At 49.4% G+C, this 17834-nt stretch overlaps 6 protein-coding genes across 6 annotated transcripts; 4 read left to right on the top strand and 2 right to left on the bottom strand.

The window, feature by feature from the left end:
• Positions 1-2121: 2121 nt before the first annotated feature.
• Positions 2122-3422, top strand: BKA55DRAFT_273964 (peroxisomal biogenesis factor 11). The gene is made up of 2 exons (XM_046185482.1): positions 2122-2844; positions 2904-3422. Exons 1-2 carry the CDS (start codon positions 2303-2305, stop codon positions 3067-3069), a joined length of 708 nt encoding a protein of 235 aa, XP_046052941.1. The 5' UTR covers positions 2122-2302; the 3' UTR covers positions 3070-3422.
• Positions 3423-3780: 358 nt separating this feature from the next.
• BKA55DRAFT_504497 (PXA domain-containing protein) lies at positions 3781-11194 on the bottom strand (the record flags this gene model as incomplete). Its single annotated transcript, XM_046187101.1, has 10 exons — positions 3781-4188; positions 4245-4341; positions 4391-4467; positions 4734-4894; positions 5015-5235; positions 6061-6117; positions 6174-9887; positions 10304-10766; positions 10816-11000; positions 11049-11194. The coding sequence occupies 10 exons, from the start codon at positions 11192-11194 to the stop codon at positions 3781-3783; spliced, it is 5529 nt and encodes a 1842-aa protein (XP_046052940.1).
• Positions 11195-11511: 317 nt separating this feature from the next.
• Positions 11512-11837, top strand: BKA55DRAFT_686639 (uncharacterized protein; the record flags this gene model as incomplete). The annotated part of the gene is made up of 2 exons (XM_046198960.1): positions 11512-11595; positions 11649-11837. The coding sequence occupies 2 exons, from the start codon at positions 11512-11514 to the stop codon at positions 11835-11837; spliced, it is 273 nt and encodes a 90-aa protein (XP_046052939.1).
• A 90-nt stretch (positions 11838-11927) lies between these two features.
• Positions 11928-13080, bottom strand: BKA55DRAFT_504967 (homoserine dehydrogenase-domain-containing protein; the record flags this gene model as incomplete). Its single annotated transcript, XM_046187148.1, has 2 exons — positions 11928-12988; positions 13044-13080. The coding sequence occupies 2 exons, from the start codon at positions 13078-13080 to the stop codon at positions 11928-11930; spliced, it is 1098 nt and encodes a 365-aa protein (XP_046052938.1).
• A 428-nt stretch (positions 13081-13508) lies between these two features.
• Positions 13509-14477, top strand: BKA55DRAFT_505336 (uncharacterized protein; the record flags this gene model as incomplete). The annotated part of the gene is made up of 1 exon (XM_046187179.1): positions 13509-14477. The coding sequence occupies one exon, from the start codon at positions 13509-13511 to the stop codon at positions 14475-14477; it is 969 nt and encodes a 322-aa protein (XP_046052937.1).
• Positions 14478-15878: 1401 nt separating this feature from the next.
• BKA55DRAFT_536067 (uncharacterized protein) lies at positions 15879-17652 on the top strand (the record flags this gene model as incomplete). Its single annotated transcript, XM_046189776.1, has 3 exons — positions 15879-15997; positions 16437-16915; positions 16967-17652. The coding sequence occupies 3 exons, from the start codon at positions 15879-15881 to the stop codon at positions 17650-17652; spliced, it is 1284 nt and encodes a 427-aa protein (XP_046052936.1).
• Positions 17653-17834: the final 182 nt, after the last annotated feature.

The raw sequence follows: 17834 nt of genomic DNA, 5'->3' as shown, positions 1-17834 counted from the left end.
GATAATATATATATCAATCTGTAGAGACTTAAAAGGAGATTCCAGAAATATAGTTTAATACTTGGTATAATAGCCATTTGCGTTGTAACAGGCGTTCAACCGGTCGGGCATCGATTTTATCACGTTTTTGACCACTTCATCTTCGACCTCCGACCAAAGCTCCTCTGCAGCTTCAATCAGCCGGGCCAAAGCTGCTGCAGACTTTGGATAAGCAGCAATTTCAGGATATCTATCGCATATCCTCTTCTTCAGGACTTTCCATAGATTTTCAATGGGGTTGAGATCAGGGCTGTATGGCGGCCAGTCAGCAAGAAAGACTCCTGTTCTTCTTGCCCAGGGCAGCAGCCAATTCTGAACTTTCCGGCATTTATATGTACGGGCGTTGTCGTGCTGAAAAGTCTCTCCTTCCTCGACCAGTCCGGGAAGATAAGACTGTAAACAGGATAGAATAATCCTTCCTGTTACGCCTCCCCTCTCAGACTCAGGATCGCCGGCAAGAGGGACGATCCTAGACGGCTTATCATAGTGAATTGCACCAAAGAACATCTGAGAATGTCTGGCAGGCCGTCTACAGGGCTGCACCTTATCTTGATGGAGTCTCTCACCCTGTGGTGTTGTCAAAAGAAGCTTCTGAAATAGAAGGGGCTAGACTTACAGCAGAGTAAAATGACCACTTGGTATAGTCACCGTCTGTACGGTCGATAGAGACCTCATCAGAAAACCACCAGCTATACCAAAAAGACTCATCTTCATGACGATATTTTTCACAGAAAGCTTTTCTCAATTGAGCACTTTCTTCGCTGAGAAACGGGCGTCGAAGTGCAAGCTTGTGTTGTATCTTCTGATTGATAAGCCAGCGACGAATTGTGCTTCTTTTGCAGTTCAAACAGGTGCAATCAATTATTTCTTGGTATGAGATAAAAGCGTTTCTTCCAATGAGTATTTTGATATGATTTTTATCTATATCTGATAGTCGTGATGGCCTTCCAGAGCGAGGTAAATCTTTTGCTGATTGTTGGTGACGGTACCGTCGAATGACTCCATAGATCGCGTGCCGACTTAGCCCCTCACTGTCTGCGATATCCTGCACGCGAACACCTGATTCGTACATCGTCACAAACCTCGTTCTTTTGCAAGGAGAATGATGTGTTTTTTGCCGTATTCGAGGCATCTTTTCCTATAGAAATAACGCGATGAAGTTGTGGTGTTGATGTTGATGTTTAATTGAAAGCGGGGTCCGGACCTCGGATGTGTCGGAACTTTTGCACGGGACTGTATTTCCAGGCCCTGCCAGGCTGTCCCGGTGGGGGTGGCTCGCTCATATTGACGTTTAAGCGGGGGTTGAACCTCAAGGCTCAAAAGATCTTCAGTAAAACACCGAGTGGGTTTGGGGGGAGTTATGAGAGTGGAAAATTGGAAACTCCAAATGCCTTATCTCATACCTTGTTCATTCCTTGATTCGGGGTTCTGAGGCAATTGATTCAGTGAGTCTCGACTTGACTTATATCATGCATGTCCCCTAACCTTCTTCTACCCTACGGGAGACCGGAGTCGGATCAAAGGTTATCCGGTCAGCCGGGACATTCTCTCACTCTCTAACCTTGAGAGTTACAGTCGAGCAGATTGACTGACAGCTGATAGAGAAGAGAGCCCAATCTCTTACGGAAAGTCTCCGAGGTTGAAATGCATTACCAGAATTGGCGCCAAGCTACCCCGAAGTTTGGTATTCTCCTGATGAAGCCTCGGACATGTGCCGGTTGTCGACCTCAACTTGATGCTCCCTTTCTCTGTGAAGGAGGTTGACAAAGTTAGCAGGGTCATCCCTTTAATACTGATCAATACTGAATGGATAGAATACCGATGCAACAGTATAAACTATCGAATTCTACATAAACGGCAATTATTCCCATACCCAAAAAGGCAATTCTTTTGCACGACATCTCCTTATCCCTCCCTATCTCTCCTCGCTACAATTCCCCCTTCCCTTTAACTATCCCGCTCTCGTGAGCGGCGGACCTCGGCATCTCGGTCAAGTCTCCGTCTCCACGTTCAATCTCGACTTACTCCAGACACTTTGACTCCATTCGCGTTACCTACTGTACCCTTACTTCCCCAGCTTTTTCGTACCCGTTCCTGGTAAAACTTAACTTAACTTTTGCATCTCCATCTCCATCTCCATCTCCATCTTCTTTCATCAGTAATTGCTGGTTTCTTACTGGTAAATCGTAATTCTGTATATTCCAACTGTCGCATACCACCACCATCCACGTATACTCTACCTATACTCGGTACCATCGCAATCATGGTCGCTGACGCTCTCGTCTACCACCCCACGGTAGCGCACTACCTGCGCTACATGGCCACCACCCTCGGTCGCGACAAGCTCATGCGAGTCCTTCAATACTTCGCCCGCTTCTACGCCTGGTATCTCCTCCGCACAAACGCAACCCCCGACAAGGTCGCCCCTTGGAACGCCCTCAAGAAGCAGTTCGGCCTGTTCCGAAAGGTCTTCCGAGCCGGAAAGTTCGTCGAGCACTACAAGGCCGCTGCCACTGCTTCCGACTCCAAGTCCCTCGACCCCGTCCTCAAGTACACCCAGGTCGGTCGCCAGCTGGGATATGCTGGTTACCTTACCTGCGATGCTCTCACTATTCCTGATGCTGCTGGTATCAGGAAGTGGCAGCATGCCAAGCGCCTTCAGCAGGAGGCTTATAGATCGTGGGCTATTGGTATCGCCTTTAGCATTATTGGTCAGCTGTACACTCTGCGACAGCTGAGCGTGCGCGCATCAAAGGTTGATCTGAAGGAGGGTGAGGGTGTTGTTGAGAGCAAGACCATCTCTATGTAAGTTTCACATGCGCTTATTTGCCTCCCCTATATCTAGCTACTAACATATACCTCAGTGAGCGCGCTGCCGCCAAGAAGCAACTCCTCTGCGATCTTTGCGATATCCTCGTCCCTGTCTCCGGTCTCGGATGGGTTTCCTTCCTCGATGACGGCATCGTCGGCCTTACTGGTACCTTGAGCAGTGTCATCGGTGTCTACACTCAATGGAAGAAGACGGCTTAATCTTGAACACATACCAAAACCCAACAATACCCGATACCATATTTATACACACTCCGTAATTCCTTACAAAGCGCGTCACTTTGTTATCTGTTCGGTCGGCATCTTTCTTTTTGTACTATAAGGGGGCGACACGGTTGGGTTGTTGTCCAAAGTAAATCACGAGCATCAGGTTCACTCGTTGTGCAGTAATGCGATGTCAATTTGAAGATACAAAATCAAAAGTTGGATTATTTTGGCTATTTTCTGTGATAAAAGCAAAAACTAGCAAATAACGACTCTTACTGAGTGGTCCCAAAAGTCTTCCTCCAGGTTATAGTATAAGACAAAATAAAAGCAATAAGCAATCCCTCACCCACGACGGCTTCCTCATAGTCATACACTATAGTTCATATTACCCAAGACATGCAAGTCAAGTGCGCCCGTAGCCTTTTCCCGGTAACCGTCAACTCTCGTAATGTCCTCCAAGCCCTACACCTGACGCCATCCTAATGTCCCTCATACTTGTGTTTGCTCGTTGAGAATTCACCAGTCGGTCGTCAATCATTGATGCGCATATCTGCTTGTTGATCGTTTCAATCTTGTCCTTCCTACCTCATGACTGGTCGTCAATGTTTTACGCCATTGAGCGCATTTGGTTGAGAGTAGATCTAGCACCGTCGGTCAAGGACAGTCCCGCCAAGCAAGCGCCCAAAGCGGTAATGGGATATGGATTTACCAGTAGCGTCCACCACGATCATAGTCTCGGGGATAACCACCATCTCTTGGGTATCCGCCCTCTCGTGGAGGGAAATCTCGAGGAGGTCGGTCATAAGGAGGTCGCCCATTGGCATAGGGGTCGGGCGGGGGAGGGTAGTCGCGGCGGTAGGGATCATCGTAGCGGCCGCGAGGGGGAGGGGGAGGATAGTCTTCCATGGGACGGCGAGGAGGAGATCGATAACGGGCGCGATCATCATAGTAATCGCGACGAGGACTACGATCTCGGTAACCGTAACCACCACCGCGTGGACTATATCCGCGGGGAGGGCCACGCCGATCGTAGTCGTCCACGGGAGGAGGATAAGGTCGACGTCCTGGGGAGCGGGATCGACCGCGCTCGCGAGGAGGCATATCCGGCTGAGTCTAGAAGGTCAAGTCAGATTTGAGTTCTTACAAGAGAGGGGGCTTCCTTGTCATACGTCAGCAACGCATTGGACTCGCTGGCCCTTGAATTCACGACCGTCGAGCTTCTCAACAGCCGTTCTAAGGTCTGCTGCACTCTCGAATTCAACGAAACTGGTCCTTATTAGCCACTAAAACGAATAACGTGCAAGAAACTACTCACCCTCGGCCGTTCGAGTCGCGACCAGTTTCAGAATAGACAACGTCCAAGCTAGACTGGCGCGCAAAGTCTTTAAGATCCTATTTCCAGAATCCACGTAAGTTGCTGTCCAGGAAAGGCAACGCCGGAAGTCCATGTAATCCACAAAATGATAGTGCAGTTCGTCAAGTCAACAACCAGGAGCAAAACCAGGAGAGGGGGTGGAGAGGTCCGTGGAAGTTGTCCCCTAAACCTAGTCCCGGTGTAGTACCAATGGGTCGAAACCAGAAAAACCAGAGATGCGCGCAAATCACAAGGGGAGGGTCCAGGAAATCCAGCGATGAGCAACGGGGAGGATTGAACAGACCTGCCAAGAGGTATCGTTTGGAAGTCCCGTAATCTGCATTCGGTGAGGGGTTCGACGAGGCCGTGGCGCGGTGCGCTCATGGTTGCCAAAACCGCCCTCGCGATGCCGGGAACCGCGGGCGAACTGGACAGTGAGTCGTTCTCCCATAAAATCAGAGCCATCTTTCGAAGTCGCATGTTAGCCAGGGATGAGGGAAGGAGTCTACGGTGGTGACATACGGAAGGCTAGATGGATCATTAGCAAGCGCGTCGCAAGACAGAAGATAAGGGGGGATAACTAACCCGGTACAACATCACGGGCATCCATGGGGTCCTTGTACTCGATGAAACCGAAGCCATTCATGAGCTTCACCTCGGTGATTTCTCCGGTACCATGAGTCGCGAAGTGAGCCTCGACATCGGATTTGGTAGCTGTTGGGCAGCAGGTCAGTGGTTTGACTGAGAGCGTCAGGGCGATGAGTCCGGACCATTGCGAGGGAGGTTTCCCAAGTACAGCCGGGTGGCTGATACCTCCGTCATGTTGCCGGTGGGAGGAGTGTCGTCGGGTCAAGCAAGAGAGGGATCCAGACGGAGGGAGGAGCAGGAATTCGTATATAGGTCAAAGCCAGGGATATTCCAGATTAGGTGTCCAGGGCCAGTTACGCGATGGACCAAGAAAAGAGTCAGAGTCAAAACGCGGGGTTTTGAAAGGTGGCGGTTCTGGACGTGGATTGACTCTGATGATGATGATATGAAAAGCGACGTTGGTGGAGAGGAGAAGAGAACATGGGCGCAAGCTTAGTTACTAAGGCAAGGTAGGACTCACCTAAACGCGACGAAAAGGCTGGGGGCAAAAGGCGGCAAAACACGGCAGAATGGCCAGATCGAGAAGGTGCCCCGGATCCCGCTATCTCGGGCGCAGAAGCTGCTTCGCTAGCGTCACATGCGAACGCTTTCGCTTGCATTAAAGCCTACATAACACAACGTTACTGTAGCTGTAGCTACCTAGACTGGCAACTCACATGTAAATACGATCCAATCGTGATCCGATTACCTCGTACAAGAACCATTCATCCATTGTCATTACTATTACTTCATGGCCATCTATCAACGGCAACTTACATATGGAATGGATATCTATATCAATAAGCAGCTTCAAAAAAGAGGCTTCTTCATTGCGAAACCATAAGTCATTCATTTCGCCCAATCCCGCATCATCGTCATCATCATTGTATCAGCCCAACTTGACTCCCTTGTCAGTGACGCCCAACGCCTTGCTGTGCTGTGCTTTGCCCTGTATCATGTGCTTTGTGGAGAAGAATAAGAAGATCTTTTATCCATAACCCTACGGTTCCTCGAAAAGGACCGAGACAATTTCATCAATCATAGTAAATACGAGGTGTGCACTGCAGATCGGTTAGTTAAGCCCATACACGATTCATAGATAAAATCGAAGACTTACTTCAACCTTGAGTTGTTCAACGTTGCAAAGATACGACGACTGGCTGTTTGAGCATTAACTCTTCCAACAACACTACCTGCAAGATCTGGCACCAATGTGGCCAGCATCAAGCTCGCTTCGGTTCGTGTCTTTTTCTTTTCGGCAGCTGTTCGCGGCTTGCGATCTCGTTGTAACTGGCCTCCAGGCCACAGACTGTCCTGCACCAATCCAATGTATTTGAGAATGTTTTCGTCTTGAACAAGCATCTTGACATTGTCTCGCACTTTTCTCTCAATCGTACCACCAAGAAGTTGTTGCAGAACAACTACTACAGCTCTGCCACGGAGCCAATTGTTTCCCTTGTTGAGCTCAAAAATCTCAAGAAAGATGTCGCAGATCGGTTTGATGAACGGTTCAAGTTCCTTATTCTCAAATGCATTCAACTCTGCCTCAGCTTCAGCGGCTGGAAACGTATCTTCGTTAACATTAAGAGGAACCGCGTTGAGCTGGTTAGTAGCCGCTGCAATGAGATTCTGGCCAGCTTCAGATATCTGGTCCAAGACGGGAATATTTCCAAGGATGTCATCCATTCCGTCTGCAACAGAATCATACAACCGAGTCATCATGTCTTTCTTGTCTTCGCGATCCAAGATATCTTGGCCTTGTGTGATTACGCTTTGAGAAAGGAAGGCTCTGAGTTCTCGACTGCGGCAAACTTCTGGCAAGAGAAGTAGGTCTTGTAGATACTGCTCCAGGGCAGTTCGTCTTTTGCGTAAAAACTCGCTCTGGAATTTCATCACCATGCGCCGCCGAGGAAAGTCAAGATTCCGAACTGAAGGGTATCGGGACCGCAGCTTTTGGTGAAGTTCGTGGAACTCGCTGTATCGCCGCGAAATCACCCATGACGCCGCAGGCATCTGCTCTCCAGCATTTCTCTGGACTTCAATGACGTAGAGCGCAAACTCTCGACCATCTTCCTCTCTTCCCACTTGAATGGACTTGATTTTGATGGTTGAGCGGCCGTAGAGACTGTTGTCGCTCTCCTGGATCACGTACTGCTGCCGTTGGAGCTCCTTGCGCCTGATCTCCCTTTGTAGAGACGCTTTGGACTTCCTAAGAATGCGCAGCTCGGCAGTATTGTTTGTCAACTCTGCCTTTCGCGTCAACGATTCCACAACCGCTTCCTGCGCCACCAAGCGATCGATATCGTTTGAAAGAGCAGTGATGGCTTCTGCCAGTCCAAGGTCTCCTGGCGCTGCTTCATGCACTTCATCCTCGTCGTCAGGTAGTGGCCCATCATCTGGATCACCGTCGTCAGGAAGATCTTTGTTATTATCGCCAAATAGATCGTCATCCACAAAAACACCGATTCGAGAAGCCGCACTGACGAGACCAAGTGACGAAAGGCTTGGTTTCTCGCCTTCCTTGTTCGCCATGGCAGGTCGAACACCCATATCCAGAGAACCACGATGTGATTCGGTATCATTGCCTGAGAAGAGACTTGATGCATTATCATCAATACCACCAATACTGCTACCGCCAGGGCCGCCGAAAAGGGAGGCACGAAGAGCTTCAGCAGTTTGAGGACGATCATCCTCCATAATATCGGTAAAGGCCTGTTCAACTGCCTTGACAACTTGGGTATCTGGTACTTGCTGGCTGTTCGCATCTGGATCTAGACTCTGCACAGAATCCCCTAGTCCATCGGTATCAATGTCATCGTCATCGAATAGAGGATTCAAAGAGCCTTCGTCTAATGAGCGCCTAGCTCGATGTCCATGTCCATTGCCGTTGGAGGTCAAAGACTTAAGATCTGACGCGGATCCTGTACGTTTCCCAGCATTTGATAATTGAGGTGTCAGCCGCGATACTGGTCTTGGCTTTGCTGGCAAAGTCTTGATCGCTCGGTTGGCAGCTGATACCTGTGCTTGTGCTTGTGCCTGTGCTTGTGCTTCTGGCTGTGGTGTCGATCTGAGAGTCTGAATATTGGCTGCTTCTTCAGCTGCAAGACATTTGTAAAAGAGGTCCGACTTCTTGAAACTTTGAAAGAAGCGCGACCGCATTTCCTCTAGGACGGCGCTCTGGGCCTTCAAGATAGCCCGTCGCGCTCGATAGTATTGTAACGGGGTGGCTGACTTTCCTGCCTTGATGAACTCCTTGACTTCATTCCTCGAATGATCCGGGACCTTTAACTCTGGCCTCGAAAGATAGGCCTGGTTAATCTGTTGTAAATCCTGGCGGTCGGCATCAGTCCACATTGGCAGGGTTGACGGCAGCTCGTCATCTGGGCCATCATCTTCTAGAGGGTTTCGAAATCCGTCAACGACAAGCCAGAACTGCACCAGAGGCATGAGATTTTGTCGATCCATGTATTCCATAAAGTAAGAAAGCGCTGAAGAATCTCGCAGAATATCTACTAGTGGTGCACTCTCTAGCTTGGACTGCGAAGAAGAAGTCGATGGCAATGGCAAGAGACCAGGTGGACGACGTTCGCCACCAGCAGCAAGATGATTAACCCGTTGGTCTAGCAGCCTCTTTCCCATCTCCAACCGACGAAGATAAACCTGGTCTTGATTGTCTTCAAGAGAATCCCTCTTGAGTTGACTAGCGACTTCGCTACGAAAACGACGTGCGTCTGATAGGTTATTGACCTTGCGAATAGCACGGATAAACTTCTCGAACTTGCGCTCACTGTCTCCAGGAGCGACTCTGGGCATGGAAGCTAATTTGCTGGCTTTGGGCGTCGAAGGAGCATGCTGATCCAAAGCTGCTCGGAGCTTTCTCACGGTTGATCGATCCTGAAGCATTGAGCGGCCCATGTTCTCCATCAGTTGATTCCAAGTGTCGGGCTCAGAGAGAAGTTGAATCACAGGGAACAGAACGGCGCAAGCGACAATTTCGCGAATAATAATCGATACAGCTCGACTGGAAAACATGTTCTCAGGCAGTATTTGGGGTACAACCTTTGCGACAAGAGACCTAAGATAGTCCTGCTGGACCATCTTTGTGTCGGGAAACGACAAAGAAGCAGCTGGATGTAGGCGTCCATCACGAAATTTTGAAGCAATAGCTAGGTCCAGCTCTTCGGACTCAGTTACAGAACGATTTAGTTTCTTTCCCCGTACAGATTTCTCCGCTTCGTAGAAGTCTCGAAAGTGGGCGGTGAGGAGAGGAACAAGACGGCTAGTGACGAGCTCCGCCAGATCCTTATGACGAAGGAAATCAGTCAAGCTCAGCAACGCCTGTCGCACCGCTTGATCGACTTGGTTCGAAAAGGACGGGTTGCGACTAATATTCGAGTACCAGCTATTCACAAAGTCCCGGATTATAAGGCCAAGTAAGTTGTCGATAGCTTCGGAAACGCGGGGTGATTCGGGGTCTATTGGAGTCGGAGTATATGATTGTCGCTGGCGCAGTGCCTGCACCTCTAGTCGCCATGACTTCTTATCGAGGAAAGTAACGCCGTGTGGTTGTAGTATTCGATCGCTTGGCCGTCGTGATACGAGAAAGAGACCGGCTAAGAGGGCGACGAGGGTGACAAGAGAGCCAGCAACAAAGGCATGGCCTGCCCAGCGGAGGACAGGTGACCAGCTGGCAGCAAAGCCCCAGGCTATGAAGGCGGCGAGTCCAGCAACAATGACATCTCTACGCTTGAGGGCCATCACCAGGATGTTGACCTCAAAGCCACATTCTTGAACGAAGATGGATTGGATGTAAGTGGTGAAGTTGGTGGTGCTCGGTAGTGGAGGTGCCGTTAGGTTAGGTGAGGTGGCTGTCGATTACAGTGGATGCTGTCATTTTGATGGACCCCTGTCAAAATAAGGTGGTCTGCGGGACAAGGAACCCTTGCCAGCACCCGCCAGAGACGAGTGACATTACCTACAGGTACAAATAATCACCTATCCAATATCAAGAGTGTCCAAATGTTATGGTGTTGTATTTTTCTAAGTAAATCTACATGTGCTTTCTTGTGAAGTTACCAGCGGAATACTGCAGGTCCATCGAGTGAATTGGAGCTCAACCATGCATTCTTTCTGATCATCATACATTATTGTTCGCATAATGTTTCAAGAGATATTTAAAGCGTCTTGTGAAACGATATAGCATTAAAGTTGTCATTGACTCTCAACTACCACGGAGGATCCTCTAACCTCCGGAACAACGCTACAAACTTCTGTCCGTTATTTCTCGTAACCTTCTTACTCTCCTCAGTCTCAGTCGACATGACCTGGACACATTCATCCGCCTCTTCTTCCTCTTTCGAGATCCTCTCGAAAGCAGGATGAGCCTCAAGGTGCTGAACCATCCACAAGTGCAAGTCCTCGACATCGGTGATGGTATACACAATACCTCCTGGTCGTAGCGCGTAAGCGTACTCAGAGTTCAACGTCGTCGATACAATTCTGGCCTTGTGCTTCCTGGCCTTGAAGTGAGGATCAGGGAAGCAGATGAAGATCTTGGATAGTTGAGCCTTCTTGAAGAAATTTGGGAGGAACTTCATAGTGTTTGCTCGGATGCAGCCCACGTTCTGATACATGTTGTCTGAATTTTGTGATCGCAATGCCTTTATACGCTCTTGAACGTAGCCTGCTACTTGTGTACGGATTTCCAGGCCTATCTTAATTAGTACACACTTATCCCAAAGTCAGTTTGTTCCACTTACCTAGTGTGAGAGTATCGGGTAACTTGGGTGCTAAAGCAACGAGAAGACCTCCAAATCCACAGCCAATATCGACAATTTCCACATCTTTTGTCAGTTTAGGAGGCTTTGAGGGATCCTCTGGCGTTCCCTCCTGGACATAGTGTGGAAAATATGAGGACCAATCCATATCATCTGGTGATTCGGGGCTAGGTTAAGTTAGATACAATGCAATTGATATGAGCCAGAGCACATACTATTCTAGCATATGGTCAGAGAAAGGATTTGCGTGCGCTCTTTGGCGATAGAACTTTTTGCGCGGTAGTTGAGTGACCCCATCTTTCGTCCTCTTTGCGCGATCCCTCTCACGCTCTTTTTGCTTACTTGTGAGCTCTGCTGTCATGGTGGCTGTTGATGCTATTCAGTTGGTGCTTGTCAATTTCTGGTGATAATTTGTGAAGTTGATGCGAATGAAGCTTTGCGGGTGGCAGAATGATCCACACTGGGCAGGCGGTGTAATGATCAGAGCATTGGCCTTGCACATGCCAATTATGTGACGGAAATAAACCCTGTTCGTTGGACATTGGTCATGGAGCTTCGACCTCCATCCCTGAAGGCAGCCTCGGAATCTGTGATTTTACCATCCACAACATCACACGTTTCCAAGTCATGAGCTTTTTTACTTCAAAGCAAGCTGTAGCGCTACCCAGATTGCCCCAGATGTCCTCCGACGCATCATGGAACTTCTTTGGTCCTTTGATGACCGAGTACTCCTCTATCGTTAACCTGATCTCTCTTGTCTGTGTAAGTGATGATCGACCGAGTTTGCCCTGGGCTTGTGACTGATTTACGGATAGCTCGGCCTTGGTCTTATGCTATTCATACCTGTTCTTCTCCTCGTGATCTTCGACCTCTTCCTTTGGATGTGGAGGAATATCAGTAACAAGAACCCACCTTCAATTGTCGATTCCGAACCCGATAGCATTGTCACTACGAATCCACACGCTGCTGCAATAGCGACAGGAATAGACAAAGGGTCACTTTAATTATGATAGAACACAACGAACTGGAAATACGTGAAATCTTCTTGGGGCTTCAAACTTAAAACTTTTATTTTGGCTATTCAATATGGACTTTTATGCAATTTGCGACAGGACCTTGATCAGATCAGCTGTCACTCCCATGGCGGTCACATCACCTCCGGCACCAGCACCCTGGACAATCAGAGGGTTGCTTCCATATCTCTCAGTGTAGAAGCTGATAATGTTATCACTACCCTTAAGAGCAGCAATGGGGTGCGAGCGGTCGAACTGCTCCAGGCCAACCTTAACCTGCTTGGAAGCAGCATCAATGCTACCAACAAATCGGACAACCTTACCAGCCTTCTCAGCGGCAGCCTTTGTCTCCTCCATCTGAGAGTCAAAGGCGGGGAGCTTCTCAAGGAACTCGTCGCCGCTGGAAACAGACTCGAGCTCCTTGGGAATGAGGCTCTGCACGGGGAAAGAAGTGGGGGACTCAACGGGGATGCCAGCCAGACGGGCGAGGATAGTCAGCTTACGGGCGACATCAAGACCGTTGAGGTCATCTCGGGGGTCAGGCTCAGTGTATCCCAAGGACTTGGCCTTCTTGACCTCCTCAGACCACTTGCCGCCCTGGCCCTCGGTGGGCGCAAAAGAGTTGAAGAGGAAGGACATGGTGCCGCTGAAGACACCCTCAATCTTGGTAACCTTGTCACCAGTCTCGACCAAGTCCTTCAAGGTGGAAATAACGGGAAGACCAGCACCGACGGAAGACTCATGGTAGACACGGGCTCCAGAGGACTCGGCAGCTGAGAAGATGTCCTGCCACAACTTGTATGAGCCTGAGAAGGCCTTCTTGTTGGGTGTAACGATGCTGATGCCTCGGCTCAGAGCAAGAGGGTAAAGTTCCGCAACATCCTGAGAGCTGGTGTTGTCGACAAGAACGCTTTTGGCGGGAGCCTTGGCCAGGTACTCGACGACCTGAGGGAGAGCGAGAGGAGCCTTGGTAGAGGAGCCAAGTGTGTCGATGACGTTCCCGAGGTTAATGGGAGAGTAGTCGTCGTTGAAGAGGGCTTTGCGGCTCGTAGCAATGTATGCGAGGTTCAGCTTCGGTGATGGCTTCCGAGCAGCGAGGGATTGGAGCTGGTCGATGAAGGCCTTGCCGACACCTCCGGCGCCTGTTGTTGGCAATCGTTAGTTTGTGGTGGTTTATAGTTTGAGGGTTTCGATTACCGATAATTCCAATGAAAACTTGTTTGGGAGCGGCCATTGTTGCTGTTATACTATGAAACTGTTGACGAAGCTTGTGAAGGAATAAAGTCAAGCTCCGATGGCGGGGCACTGAAGACGGTGATATGAGCATGCGAGATAACCCCGCGGTGGATTACCCTACAATATCGGAGACTTCCCAAGAGCAACCAATTGGGCAACCAATTGATGAGCCCACTTTGTTCATGATATCGACATGTTAGAGGATCATATAAGTGATAATAAAGCTCTGGATATATGGCAGATCAATTAAAGTGTAGTACTTTGATTAAGTCAAAGTTGTTGCTTCAGTACTGAACTTTGATTGCCTCAGGCTGAGTATGGATGGGCCTCGTTCATTTTGGGCCAGAGATAACATTGTTTTCTTCTTCATGATCAACGATTATCAGCCAGAAGAACATTCGCAAACCACACAACAAATTGAACAAGATGCCCCAAGATCCGAATTTGTACGGTCAGCGACCAGTCAAGAAGCAAAAGCGGGATGCAACATTAACAAGCTCGCTCGACTTCACTGCTCAACTGACATCACTGATGTCAAATAATTCATCAGGGGCACCATCTGCTGGTCGCGCACGCCCGCGCAAGGAAGGCAAAGAAGACATATTCAAAGGGACAAAACCTAAACGAAGCAAAGAGTCTCATGGATCAAAGAAGCTGGAGCTGAAGGAGATCACTGGCACAGAAGAGGAAACTCAGGAGTTGGCGCGAGCCAAGCGCAGAATGGAGGAAAAAGCACGGCTATACGCTGCGATGAAGCGAGGAGATTACGTCCCAAAAGAAAATGAAGCCGCGCCACTGATAGATTTCGATCGCAAATGGGCAGAAGGAGAAGAAGGGAAGGAAAATTATGAAACAAGCAGCGATGAAGACGGAGCCGACGACAGCGGCGAGATGGTTGAATATGAAGATGAGTTTGGTCGTCTACGAAAAGTTACCAAAGCAGAGAAGGACAGATTGGAGCGCAGAGCGCGCCGAGGTCTACTAGGAGCCGAAGAGCTTGAGCGCATGTCTGCAAGGCCAGCAGCGCCCAGCAATCTCATCATTGGCGACGCGATTCAATCGATGGCCTTCAATCCCGATGACCCGGAGAAGATGCAGGAACTGGCGCGGAAGCGAGACCGTAGCGCAACGCCGCCGCCAGCGCAGCACTACGACGCAGACTGGGAGATCCGCACGAAAGGCACGGGATTTTTCAAGTTCAGTAAGGACGAAGAGACTCGAACGGCGGAGATGGAGGGGCTCGCGGAAGAGCGCCGCAAGACGGAAGAGCAGCGTCGGGCCCGAGAGGAGCAGAAGGAGGCTAGGAGACGGGAGATTGAGAAGCGGAGGGAGGATATGGCGGCACGGAGGGCCAAGAAACAGGCTGATTCCTTCTTGGATAGGCTAGGGAATTAATGGCTGGTGTTCAGCTGAGGAATCAAGTATTGGAGGTTGGAATATGAGGAGGGAATTCCGTATAACGGAATTAGACATCAACGACATCGAGCGATATCCCAAAATGGTGGCTCCGCAAAACACCAAGCCAAGAAGCTTATACGAATTGAGTCGACATTTGCGCATCCGAAGTACATGAACAACCTTGAAAAAGGCTCAAGATGCTTGGTAAGAAATAAGAGTACCATCCACTTCTTGTTTAGACTAGCTTTGCGCAGCGTCTTAGCCTGTGATAGGATCCAATGGTTTACACTTCAATGAGGGTGTTGCCAGAACCAGGAACCTGACACGGATACGCAGAAAAGAAAGCGAATTCTAGGACATTCCCATGAATCCCATGTATGCACTGTGGAAAGGCAGAATAGTAATACGAGTGGGCTGAATCCTTCGATCTCAGCCCATGCAGGCAAAATGTTGGCTTATCGATGGTTCGAGGTTAGGGCCGCCTCCCTGGCTCAGATACGAATCGCGATGCCGCGACTAACATGGAAGAAAAGACGCATTTCTTCAGGCACAGTGTGATATATTTGAAACATGCGTCACTTTCTCATTTCACTTACTGTATTGTGGCCGGCTAGGACGGTTGCGACTGAAATCTCGGGAAATTGATGAGGGAAAAAAAGCCGCCAACATTTTTTTCAACCGATCATCGCAGCGATGCATGGCTGTATGGATGGACGTGCCGGAGGCAGACTCGAAGGCGGAATGAGAGTTCTGAGACACCAAAATGGAATGGACTAATTAGAGATGCATGAATGAATGCGCGGCTGCGTCGAGTCGAGTGCCCCTGAAAGAGGATTCGTTGTCCTCTTCATCATCGTCCTCGTAAGCTTCGCTGTTGCAACAATGTTCATGTGTCGTGGACGTCTGAACTTTGTGATGGCGGCTTCGGTACCCGTTCTTAGACGCTGATTGGTAGAAGCCATTCAAGCCAACAGGGCAGAAAAGTAATTCGGCCAATTGGGGCTTTGGATGCAGGGGCACTGCTTGTTGCTTACGGGGGGGCATTCGTTAGTTCAAGCCTGCGCCAGTATGCATCCAGGTCTCTGGGCGCCAGAAGACTTATGACCTAGCATCAAGGTGAGAAAATAAACTGGTCAAAGAGGAAGCTAAGTTCATCATAAACTACCTAAAGATTTTAAAATATTGTCTAAGCCTTTTTGTCACTTTGAACTTAAGTCTGAAGTTTTCTGCCACACTCTAGCCAGGCAACGCAACACAGCAGGACAGCCAAAAGACGGGGAAGAGACTGAGAAGTGGCACAGGTGAAGTGGCAGAGCACAGCAAACACACCGAAGGCGCCCCCTTGAGGCTTGCCAACTTGTACCAGTTGCAGAATGCACCTCAGTCGTAGTCCCAGTTATGGTGGAGGCTTGGTGCCTTTACGCAGGATGCGCCGTCTCAGAATTGGTTGCACTCAAGAAATCGGCCAGTCCTAATAAGGTTGGCGTAAAAAAGTGTGACTCATTGCCCGGACCCATGTCTGTCCGAAGGGCGCGCTTTTGGAGCAGTACCTGAAGGCACAAGTTGTCAGCTAACGCGAGACCTCTTCACCCAAGGCAGAAATTGTTAGTGTCAGACCATGCCCCATTATTCCGGGCTTGTACCTACAGCGAAAGCGCACAAACCTTGCCAGATTGCTGCCTGAGAAATACAAATTGTCTCCATCTTCCCGTCCTCAGGCCTCTTCTTCTTCTCTTTTCTCTCCACCCCCAAATCATCATCACAATACAATATCATCAAGAGTTTCACGCCTAAGGCGATCGTCAAGATGTTCTAAACCACCCCTTCCCCCGTTATTCCCAAGTCCTCCGTCAAAATTACGTCCCAGGACCTTAACGTATCAATCCCCACTCAACCACCTCGTTCAGCTCACCTCACGGTCGACCTGAACTCTAGCCCTGCTTTGAATAGCTTCAGCTCAAGTTCTCTCACAACCGCCAACATTTCAGTCCAAGACTTCCCAGTCTTCACCACGGATCCCCAGTCACCATGGCTTCCCTCCACGAATTCCAGCCTGCCGGCACAATCCGCGCAACAGTTACAGAGTCCCGAATCACCACAACAGGACTTTGTCTTGTTCGATCAACCTCAGCCCCCTAATCGGTCAACTACCTCGCTGCAATCTCAGCGTCGTCACTCGTCTCATCTGCACAATCGTCACCAACAGCCTGTCTCCCCTGCTGCACAGAATCAACGAGTCGCCCAGTTGCTCCAGGCTTTTGGTCATTCTTCGTCTCCTGTAAACCGTCCTACGAATCAGTTTTACGCCTCTTCGGCTCCATCGTCATCTACCGCTTTGAATAAGCAGAATCGTCCTGCTAGGCCTCCAGTTCCTCTCTTTTCTCAGAGTACAGGAAGTGTCCCGCGACAAACCGCCAAGATGATGAACGCTGCAGGTTTGTGCACCCGTGATCTGACTTGTAGTACCACTAGCTCACCGATATCAGACGTCGAACTTCCTGAGGAGTTTACCGCCTTCGACGGCGGGGCCAATACGGCTTTCTCTTCACCTGCTGTCCCCTCTGTCTTTGACTTTGGCGGCAGCTCTTCCAGCTCTATTGGCAATCTGGCGACTATCTCGCCCCAAGATCTTTTTGCTCATGATTCTTTCATGTCTGCACCTAACTCGTCAGCTCTGACGGCCTTGACTTCACCATCTATCTACAACGAGTCCCCTGAGTTCGATGGATACGATGTGTCTCCAAACTTTGGCAGTGCCGATTTCGACGGTGCTGCAGACCCTTGGTTTCCCTTGTTCCCCCAGGACAACAATGTTGCTCCTGCTCAACCAACTAGCGTTGAGAACTCACCGGAGCTTAAGTCTGATGAAGTCGACTCAGACAACCAGTCTTCTGCTCCTAGTCGCCGTAAGTCGGGTACATCTCCTTCCACTCGTCACTCTTCTGTGGCTGGTGTGAACGCCCGCAAGCGTGACAAGCCTCTGCCCCCTATCGTTATCGATGATCCTAGCGACATCGTCGCCATGAAGCGTGCTCGCAACACTCTTGCAGCACGAAAGTCTCGTGAGCGAAAGGCTGCGAAGTTAGAAGAACTTGAGGAAAAGATTGCTAAGCTGGAAGCTGAGCGCGATCACTGGAAGAGGATCGCTCTTGCGCAAACCGGTATGCAATAATGGATTAAAAGTGGAATTTCTTTCTTTTGCCAACACGGGATTCCGTTGGTTTGTTATTGTGTTTTAATCAGGTTTCATTGATTCTCATTCAATCAGTTAATCAAATTGTTTCTATCGAATATTGTGTCTTTACATGTGAAAGTGCTTTCATAACATAGTCCGTGTCCATGATCAACATAAGC

Source organism: Fusarium redolens, assembly GCF_020744475.1.
Source record: "Fusarium redolens strain MPI-CAGE-AT-0023 chromosome Unknown BKA55scaffold_4, whole genome shotgun sequence".
Classification (NCBI taxonomy): Eukaryota; Fungi; Ascomycota; class Sordariomycetes; order Hypocreales; family Nectriaceae; genus Fusarium; species Fusarium redolens.
The sequence above is the reverse complement of the archived record's forward strand: the minus strand, read 5'-3'. Positions and strand labels throughout refer to the sequence as shown.